This window comes from Lathyrus oleraceus, chromosome 3, assembly GCF_024323335.1.
Source record: "Lathyrus oleraceus cultivar Zhongwan6 chromosome 3, CAAS_Psat_ZW6_1.0, whole genome shotgun sequence".
NCBI lineage: Eukaryota > Viridiplantae > Streptophyta > Magnoliopsida > Fabales > Fabaceae > Lathyrus > Lathyrus oleraceus.
Genome location: NC_066581.1, coordinates 378,585,090 through 378,596,404, shown reverse-complemented (window position 1 = coordinate 378,596,404; position 11,315 = coordinate 378,585,090). Strand labels below are relative to the sequence as shown.

The 11,315-nt window shown below is 36.6% G+C and overlaps 1 protein-coding gene across 1 annotated transcript; it reads right to left on the bottom strand.

The window, feature by feature from the left end:
* Nucleotides 1-203: 203 nt before the first annotated feature.
* Nucleotides 204-1,549, bottom strand: LOC127131355 (uncharacterized). Its single transcript, XM_051060281.1, has 2 exons — nucleotides 1,205-1,549; nucleotides 204-1,139 (listed from the first exon to the last, which is right to left on the bottom strand). Exons 1-2 carry the CDS (start codon nucleotides 1,547-1,549, stop codon nucleotides 204-206), a joined length of 1,281 nt encoding a protein of 426 aa, XP_050916238.1.
* Nucleotides 1,550-11,315: the final 9,766 nt, after the last annotated feature.

The window sequence follows — 11,315 nt, the reverse complement described above, 5'->3', positions numbered from 1 at the left end:
TAATAAATAAGAATGTCATCAATAAAGATCACCACGAACTGGTCCAAGTAAGGTTGAAATATCCAATTCATATAGTCCATGAAAACAGCAGGGGCATTCGTCACACCAAAAGGCATTACAAGAAACTCATAATGGCCATATCGGGTTCTAAATGCGGTCTTTGGTACATCCGAATTCTTAACTCTTATTTGATGATAGCCCAATCATAAATTAATCTTAGAGAACACACAGGCTCCTTTCAACTCATCTAACAAATCGTATATCCTTGGCAGAGGATACTTGTTCTTAATGGCGAATTTATTCAACTGCCGATAATTAATACACAACCGCATACTACCATCTTTCTTCTTTACTAATAACACTAGAGCTCCCCATGGTGAGACACTAGGTCGGATGAAATGCTTGGTTAACAACTCTTCCAATTGATCCTTCAACTCTCTCAACTCGAGTGGCGCCATACGATACGGAGAAACGGAGATTGGAGTCGTCCTAGGTATCAGATCAATAGAGAATTTCACTTCCCTTTCAGGAGGAAGAGAAGTGACATCCTCAGGGAAAACTTTCGGAATTTCACAAACGATAGGAATTTGCGTAACATTCATATTGTCGCTAGATTCCTTGGTGAGAACCAAGAGAACTGACTTTTCCTTCTCAAATAAGAAATTAACCATGCAAACCGTAACTTCCAAGATAGTAGTTAATACATCCTTTGGAGTAGCTTCACTAGATGGGATGATAATCAACTTCTCTTCACATTCAATAAACACCAAATTGGAAGAAAGCCAATTCATCCCTAAAACCACATCAACCTTCTTAAGTGGTAAACAAATAAGATCAATTTGGAAAATTCTACCATTCACCGAGAGCGAACAATTTTCACAAATCAACGGTGTCTCAACTACATCATCCATGGCGGTAGTAACCACCATAAGAGGAGACAAGGGAATTGCTTGCAAGCCAAGACGCCTCATGCACTGAATTGATACAAAAGAGTGTGTCGCCCGACAATCAAACAATACAAAACAATGATGATAATTAACGAGACATGTACCAGCAATTAAGGCATTGTTGCTCTTAGCCTTCCTTGCATCCAAAGTATAAACTCGACCAGTGCTCCTCCTCTGCATCTGATTCTTATTCTGAGGACAATCCCGAGCCATGTGTCCCTTCCGACATATCTTCCAAAATGAGACCTCTTACATACTTGACATTGTGGAGGATGGTTAGGCCTTGCATGTTGCACTTGTTTTCCCTTGAAAGCTTGAGGTCTATGCCTAAACTGGTTACCTGGCCTCCCTTGGTCCTTCTGTCCACTCCTATACTGATCCCTTTCTTCTTGAACTTTCTTCAAACTATTCTCAGCCACATAGCATTGCCTTAAGAATTCAACATAAGTAGTGAATTCACTTTGAGAAACACTATGAGAAATTTCACCTCTTAGACCAAAAAGGAACCGATCGATCTTCCATTTCTCATATGGTGCGTACTCGGCCTGTCTAGAATAAGCAGCCATATCTTTGAACTTCTCAGCACACACAGCTACTGTCATAGTACCCTATCTAAGCTACTGAAACTCAAATTCTTTCTGAGTCCTCAAAGATCTAGGAAAATACTTATCCAGGAAAGTAGTCTTAAAATGCTCCTAATCCCTATGTACTCCTTGATTGGTCATAAGAGTCGAAGCACTCTCCCACCATCTCACAGTGGGACCCTTCATCATCTAAGAAGCAAACACAACTTTATTCTCTTCACTACAATGCACTATCTGAAAAATCCTTTCCATGTTGGTTATCCACTCATGAGCCTTCAAAGGGATTTAATCCACCATGGAATTCAGGAGGGTTCATGCGAAAGAAATCTCAGAAACTACCACCTGCAGCTTCTTGTGGAACCCATTGAGGATGAAAACCACCATTCCACTATTGCATCATATGTTGCATGAATTGGTTATCTTGTTGTTGCATATGTTTCACGAACTGAGGCTATTGAAAACCTTCACTACCACTTGGCGGTTCAGGGTCGGAATTCTGAGTTCTGGGTCTACCACGACCTCTGCGTCTGTCAGCCATGATCCTGAATGTCATACAAATAGGATTAACTTGATCAGGCTCAACACTGTGCATATAACACCAAGGACAATAATGACAACCCACATATGAGGCATAAAGAAATACTTATAATATCTCATGGCTAGATCGAGGATACGACCTGCTCTGATACCAATTGTAACACCCACATATAATATATGTCTAGAGTACATATTATACAAAGTGTAATACTGGTACTGAAATACATAAGCACCTAGCATCAATAATGTACATATTTACATGCCCAAAAGAAACATAACATGGCACAAAACATACACAAAAGTGCTAAAAAATAAAACTAAGAGCTAGATCATTATACAATGATCTCAAAAATATATACACAGCGGAGTAGCCATCCAAACATCAGGTAAGCAAGACATCACTCTATCTTGTCCTTACCCTTCGCTTGCTCAGAACCACCTGAAAAATAATCAACAACATGGAGTGAGATAATAATCTCAGTGGGTTCCTTATCTTCTGGGTCCACTCGGCTCTACAAGGTCTTCTAATCAATATCCAACTTAAGTCAACAAGGGAAAGAAGACTTAAGTGACGGGGAACTAACTCGCAATGTATGGCAACATGCACCTGAGTTCTCGCAACTCAAAACAAGATCATTATTCAGATTCACGAAACATCAATCCATGGACCTACATCTAGGGCAAGCCCAGTTCATGCATGCTCGTATGATTCGACTTTCGCGATGGATATCGGGTCCTCTATGAGTTCCAAACTTATTTCAAGCGACTGTCACCCGTATAGGACTTTAACCCACTTAGGGTATCTTTCACCGTATGGAACTCTAACCCACTTAGGTGTCCACCTTTCCCCAACGCCCGCCGTGGTTGGGGCTCAAACCCAATTGAGGCACAAATCATCGGTCTCATATCCTATTGCTTACTCATCTAAGCATTTCAAATAGAGATGTGTACCACCAAGGGTAAAACATTCTGAATACATGATCGGTTCCACAAATCATAACAAGATTCATCAATCAAAGGTGACTTCATTCACCAAAATACACAAGCAATAACATGGCATGTTCCATACAAATCGTCTCACTCTCAACAACTATGGCAACCATTCGTTCACGACCTCCACATAAGCGCCATACGAATGAATTTCGCCTTCTAATGTTATCTAAGTCATAAGTCTAACTTATTGCCTAAATTGACCACTAGGTTAACTCACTAGATTCATTATATAATTCTCACATCAAACATTGATTCAATTCAAGTATAACATCACAATTTATTAATGGTTGATGAAATGCATTTAGAAACATCCAATAAATGAATTTTGAAGTGTTTGGCATAAGCCAGTCGATTGGTTGGGGAAGCCCAATCGATTGGTTCCTCTCACATTTCTGTCTTTCAAAGAATACAGAGGATCAATTGATTGATCCTCAGTATCAATCGATTGGCACCTGAAATTTTCCAGTTTTTCCAAAATAGAAAGTTTGTGCAATCGATTGGAGGAGTGTGTTAATTGATTGGTTCTTAGCAAAATCTCATATTTTCCCATTTTGAGAGTGTGTCCAATTGATTGGCTTGGAGTAAAAGCCCAGGACCAATTGATTGGTCCTTATCATGTTCACAAAAATACTTTATGTATCACTTGGATTTCCACCTGCATAACTTTGTTTCTTTTCTAACAGATAAACATACTTCTTCTTCCAACAAAATCCATCATACAACATACTTATATACACATATATATCATGGGTTTCAAGTTCCTAACTACAACCATAACCAATCATTTAGTCACAACAATCATGAAGAGTATATCAAAACACTTGTTCATGGAAATTAACATAATCAAGAGAAAACATTCATGATATAGCATGGATTCTTATGGTTAATATATGACTCTACAACCTTAATCTCTAGAAATTCTAGGGTTTCTAACTAGAACCCACCTTAAGAAATAGAAGAATGGAAGTTGTTGAGGATGAGATGATGATATGAATATGATGGTGATGATTCCAAGCCCTTGATTTCTCCAAGCTTTTCTTATTCTTCTTCACTAGCTTGCTTCCTCTTCTTCTATCTTTACCCTTTTCTTCTGAGAACTTCTACTGATAGATATTTCACAAGGCAAGTGGTGTTATAACATGTGGTGGTGAGTGAGCCAAGGGTTAGTAACAAGTGGCCATGAACATTGTGTAGTTAGAAAGTGGGTAGAAGTGGTATGAATAAATATCTTGAGTGATACTATACTTAGATAATTGTTCTACCAGAGCAATTGACCCATTATTAGTGTTACCAAAATGTCCCAATTAATAAAAGGTCAGTCCCAATTAATATTAATTAAGTCAATCTGAATTCATTATTTACCCTATTTATCCCAACTGATAACTTTTAGAGCACATATGAACTCAATTTTTCTTAATTAATATGTATTTGGGTATTTAAGGAAATACATGGTATTACATGATGATTATAGTCGTTGGACATGGGTAAAATTCCTAAGACACAAGAATGAGTCACATTATGTGTTCACCATCATAACAAGATTCATCAATCAAAGGTGACTTCATTCACCAAAATACACAAGCAATAACATGGCATGTTCCATACAAAGCGTCTCACTCTCAACTATGGCAACCATTCGTTCACGACCTCCACATAAGCATCATACGAATGAATGTCGCCTTCTAATGTTATCTAAGTCATAAGTCTAACTTATTGCCTAAATTGATCATTAGGTTAACTCACTAGATTCATTATATAATTCTCACATCAAACATTGATTCAATTCAAGTTTAACATCACAATTGATTAATGGTTGATGAAATGCATTTAGAAACATCCAATAAATGAATTTTGAAGTGTTTGGCATAAGCCAGTCGATTGGTTGGGGAAGCCCAATCGATTGGTTCCTCTCACATTTCTGTCTTTCAAAGAATACAGAGGATCAATTGATTGATCCTCAGTGTCAATCGATTGACACCTGAAATTTTCCAGTTTTTCCAAAATAGAAAGTTTGTGCAATCGATTGGAGGAGTGTGTTAATTGATTGGTTCTTAGCAAAATCTCATATTTTCCCATTTTGAGAGTGTGTCCAATTGATTGGCTTGGAGTAAAAGCCCAGGACCAGTCGATTGGTCCTTATCATGTTCACAAAAATACTTTCTGTATCACTTGGATTTCCACCTGCATAACTTTGTTTCTTTTCTAACAGATAAACATACTTCTTCTTCCAACAAAATCCATCATACAACATACTTATATACACATATATATCATGGGTTTCAAGTTCCTAACTACAACCATAACCAATCATTTAGTCACAACAATCATGAAGAGTATATCAAAGCATTTGTTCATGGAAATTAACATAATCAAGAGAAAACATTCATCATATAGCATGGATTCTTATGGTTAATATATGATTCTACAACCTTAATCTCTAGAAATTCTAGGGTTTCTAACTAGAACCCACCTCAAGAAATAGAAGAATAGAAGTTGTTGAGGATGAGATGATGATATGAAGATGATGTTGATGATCCCAAGCCCTTGATTTCTCCAAGCTTTTCTTCTTCTTCTTCATTAGATTGCTTCCTCTTCTTCTATCTTTTCCCTTTTCTTCTGAGAACTTCTACTGATAGATATTTCACAAGGCAAGTGGTGTTATAACATGTGGTGGTGAGTGAGCCAAGGGTTAGTAACAAGTGGCCATGAACATTGTGTGGTTAGAAAGTGGGTAGAAGTGGTAGGAATAAATATCCTGAGTGATACTATACTTAGATAATTGTTCTACCAGAGAAATTGACTCATTATTAGTGTTACCAAAATGTCCCAATTAATAAAAGGTCAGTCCCAATTAATATTAATTGAGTCAATCTGAATTCACTATTTACCCTATTTATCCCAACTGATAACTTTTAGAGCACATAGGAACTCAATTTATCTCAATTAATATGTATTTGGTTATTTAAGGAAATACATGGTATTACATGATGATTATAGTCGTTGGACATGGGTAAAATTCCTAAGATACAAGAATGAGTCACATTCTGTGTTCACCAGTTTCTGCTCAAAAGTGCAAAATAAATTTGACTCTAAAATCATCAGAGTCAAAAATGATAATGGCGGCGAATTTGAAAACAAACTTTTTGAAGAGCTATTTGACTCAAATGGAATATCACGTGTTTTATCCTATCCTAGAACTCCACAACAAAATGGAGTTGTAGAAAGTAAGAATATGACTCTCCAAGAAATCGCCAAAACCATGATAAATGAAATAAATATGGCTAAGCACTTCTGGGCTGAAGTTGTGAATATAGCGTGTTACATTCAGAATATGATCTCTATCAAACTTATTCTGGACAAGACTTCTTATGAAATATGTAAGGGAAGAAAACCTAACATCTCTTATTTATATCCTTTTGGATGTTCTTGTTTTATTCTGAATACTAAAGATAATCTGAACAAGTTTGACTCTAAAGCACAAAAGTGTATTATGTTGAGATACTCAGAATGTTCTGAAGGTTATAAAGTATACAATATAGAAACACAAATTATGGAAGAATCAATACATGTCAGATTTGATGATAAGCTTGACTTTGAAAAGTAAAAGCTAGTTGAAAATTTTGCAGATTTGAAGATAACACTTGCAGGTTCTAACGAAAAGACCAAAGAATCTGAAGAAGCAGAAAAGGAAACGTCAGAAGCACCTGAAGTCACAACTAATCAGAAAAGATCAAGAAATAGACAAAATGTTTCTGAAGAATTGATTATGGGAAACAAGAATGAACTTGTCAGAACAAGATCAACATTCGAAGGCTCTGAAGAAACACTTATAGGACTAGTATCTCTGATAGAGCCAACATCCTGTGAAGAAGCTCTTCAAGACAAAGAATGGATTCTGGAAATGGAAGAAGAACTTGATCAGCTTTCCAAGAATGATGTATGGGATCTTGTACCACGACCCAAGGGAATCCGTGTGATTGGAACCAAATGAGTTTACAGAAACAAACTCAATGAAAAAGGTGAAGTGGTCAGAAACAAAGCATGATTGGTGGCACAAGGTTATAGTCAACAAAAAGGTATTAACTACAATGAAACCTTTTCTCCAGTCTCCAGGTTAAAATCTCTCCGCCTACTTGTATCTTTTGTTGTAAATTACTCTATTAAATTATATCAGATGGACGTCAAAAGTGAGTTTCTGAATGGATATATTTCTGAAGAGGTGTATGTTCATCAATGACCTGGTTTTGAAAACTCAAAATGTCAAGAACATGTTTTTAAACTCAAAAAATCTCTCTATGGCATGAAACAAGCTCCTATAGCATGGTATGAAAGACTAAGTTATTTTCTTCTAAAAAATGATGTTATTAAAGGCAAAGTGGACTCCACTCTCTTCTGTAAAAACATCATAAACAACCTTATGATCTGTCAGATATACGTTGATGACATAAGTTTTGGTTCTGCTAACCCCTTTGTTTGTCAAGAATTTTCTGAGCTAATGCAGGCTGAATTTGAAATGAGTCTGATGCAAGAACTAAAGTTTTTTCTAGGGATTCAAATTAATAAAACATCAGATGCTACATATGTATATCAAAGAAAATACATAAAATACATTCTGAAGAAATTTGAAATGTCAGAAAGCAATCCAGCAAAGACTATCATGCATCCTACTTGCATTCTGGAGAAAGAAGAGGTAAGTCAAAAGGTCTGTTAGAAACTATATCGTGGTATGATAGGTTCTCTTCTCTATCTGACTGCTACGTATCCAGATATATTATTTAGTGTGTGTCTCTTTGCCAGATTTCAGTCAGATCCAAGGGAATCTCACTTAACTGTTGTTAAGAGAATCCTAAGGTATCTGAAAGGAACACCTAACTTGGGCATGATATACAAGAAAACATCATAGTATAGGCTTTATGGGTAATGTGATGCAGATTACGCTGGAGAAAGATTGGAACGTAAAAGCACATCTGGGAACTTTCAGTTTCTGGGAGGAAACATCATCTCATGGGCTAGCAAAAGACAATCAACCATTACACTGTCAACTGTAGAAGCAGAATACATTTCAGTTTCACTGTGCAGCACTCAGATGCTCTGGATGAAGAAACAACTTGAGGACCTTTAGATATATGAGAGTAACATCCCTATCTTTTGTGACAATACTGTTGTTATATGTTTAAGTAAGAATCCAATTTTATATTCCAGAGCGAAGCACATAGAAATTAAACATCATTTTCTTATAGACTATGTTCAGAAAAAGGTAATAATTTTAAAATTCATAGATACAAACCATCAATGGGTTGATATCTTTATTAAACCCTTAGCTTAAGATAGATTTCTTTTCATTCTGAAACACTTAAACATGGCAGATTGCCAAGAATGAATCTAAACTTGTGTTTCTCCTCTATAATGGTAAAATAGGCTATGGCTTAAATCATTTGGTGTTTATCTGGTTATGGTTCTGATACTTCTACAAGTTAGATGTTATCTGGGCTAGAATCCCTCTGGATCATAAACCTCTTGGTATTCTTGACTCCAGAAACATCAACACATGGTCTCTCAAACGTGTGGCATTGGATCTTCTAGACAACTATCTAGCTCAGAACTCAAGAGCCAAACTATTGAGATCTCCTCGAGCAGTGTGCATATTTTTGAGATTAGATAACCATCCTTAGTTGCATTTAATTCTCCCCACACTTGTCAACTTAGATTTCTGGAATAATAATTATTGTTGTCCCCTTCTTATTTAATACGGTGTCATTTTGCATGCATTTTGGTTAAGTATATATATTTACCACATTTCTCACTTTCACACTTTTCACTCACAACCTACACAAACCCTCTTGCCTTTATTCTCTCTACAATTTCTTCATCCTCTTAGCAATCTTCATCTTTTACAATAACAAATGGATCCTCAACAACAACAAGTTTATGAATATTCCCAGCAAATGGATGCTATTGAACAACATGTTGAAGCTTCGTAACAGGTTTCAACTCAAACTACTACAACATCAATAACTACATATCAAGAACGTCATGTTCTTGATCGTCCACCCCATATCAATCTTACCACTCCCTTTGAGAAGTTCGAAGTGCTTTGTGAACTGCTGGTGGATTTTGACAACTTGAAAAGAAATGTATTTGATCTTACTGAAGAACTGGAAAACCAAGGGTGGGGAAACTACTTTCAAAGGCTACATGGTCCAGTTTACACCTTCTTGGTAAAGGAATTATGGAGGTTTACTGACTGCGACGACCACTGTATCGTCTCCTACGTTCTAGGGGTGAAGATAGTTATCACTGAGAAATCAATTGCAAAGTAGCTAAACACGGAGACAATTGGAGGCAGAAGGATCTATAACATCAATCCTAGGGCAAAGTACATGTCCCAGGAAATCATCCCCTCTAGTGGGGACGTGGATGCACCCCTACAACAAAACAGACATCAACCAAAATAATGGAGAGATAATGACATTAAACACAACTTGGAAACGCCTGGACAATCCTCAGGCCACTAAGAACCATCCATACAATCCTAATTATAATGGGAAAATCCAATGACTCTAACACATTGGCGCAAATATCAACGCCAAAAGAAGGTGTTCAGAGAGATGTAATATTTCGGTAACAACCATAACCCAAATTCTGGCAAAAAGTGGCCAAAAGGCCAACCAAAGAAAGAGTCTTCCCTCACCTTTACCCATTGAATCTAAGGTCGAAATAACGAGAAGGTCAGTGAAGGAGAATTCGAACTCACCTTCATTTGTCGAACCTAAGGTTAAATTGGAAAAAAGGACAGAGAGGGAGAAAGTAGATCCGCCTTTATCCAATAACAAAAGGAATAATGATGTGGATTGAGAGATGATAAAATACAACTGCTCAGATCCAGAGGGTGACTTTGATGTCCTTTGTAATGTGGTATGAGTGTTTCCAGTCGAATATGACATGGTGACTGAAGTGACGGATGCACAAGAAGAATTTGCTATAGAGGAAACGACTGATCATAAGCTAATGTGTTATCACGTAATGAATAAAGGCCATGTCGAAGAAAAGAATGCCATTTTTGAGAAACCTGATCTAGGGATGAAGAGCCACTTGAACCCACTCTTCATAAACGTAAAAGTTGACAATTTTGGTGTCAACAAACTCTTGGTCGATAGTGGCGCAACAATCAACCTTATGCCACGTGTAACACCCCTTTTTATACCCCAAAATACTTAACATACAATCAGAGTGGATAAGCACGCATATAAACAAAAGGGCGTCACATCGACGTTTTCAAAAACTAAAAGCTTTCAAAAACCAACATCATTCATCATCAATATACAATGCACCTGGTCATTTAAAATAACACATTTGAAATATCATGAATATTCAAGAATATGCGTTCGCAGCGGAAAATAATGAATACTCATGTATTTCATAAAATGATCCATGTCCCATACCATGATCATCTCTCAATAATCTCCTCAAGATAAAATAAAACCATATCCAGAATATTTGGCACTATGGCCTCTCAAACAACAAATTTCAATTAAACATGTTCACAAGTAATAACATAATACATATCCAAATAAGATATGAGTTCAATACTACTAATCTACCCAGTGTTACATGACCAAAGCATTGACTCACTACCTAGTCTCTAAGCTAAAACACGGAAACTCTCCGGCTAAATCTCGAGTGAACTACCTTCGACTTACTTCAGCAATACTACTCTTGAATATCTGCACGATGCCCATATAAAGGCAACATTCAAACAGAAGGGTGAGAATTTGAATCATTATGAAGAAGTATAATAAAGCACAATGATTAAATCAACAATTAAAGAATTCATCACACCTTGTATAGCCATGTAAATAATACTAACCAATATTTATTTCACATGTTTCAAGCATACATCAAAACTCAAGGAGTATAATATTAAAATCCAATGCTATATGCCCAAATATACACATAACCATAATTATCACATAATCACATATTTTACCAAGTTATGTATCCAAACATCACCAAATCAATTACCATATCTCACACCCACATAACAATTACATCAATGCATATATTCAATTATCATATAACTCTAATGTGACTCAATGCAAGACATGTGACTCTATGCATGTGGTACCGTAATGTGAACCCAACGTTTCACCGCTTTCCGATTCAATATCTAGAATCCAAACCACGCTTCCGATCCGGACGAGATCAAAGCCAGTACGTCTATTTCCAATTAAGGATCAACGTCTGCTACGCCTAT

Bases quoted from the DNA above. Each gene is read 5' to 3' on its own strand.
- LOC127131355 (XM_051060281.1), bottom strand. From the start codon at position 1,549: ATGACAGTAGCTGTGTGTGCTGAGAAGTTCAAAGATATGGCTGCTTAT. The intron at 1,140-1,204 runs GTATGTAAGAGG...GATTGTCCTCAG, and splicing joins ACCATCCTCCACAATGTCAA to AATAAGAATCAGATGCAGAG.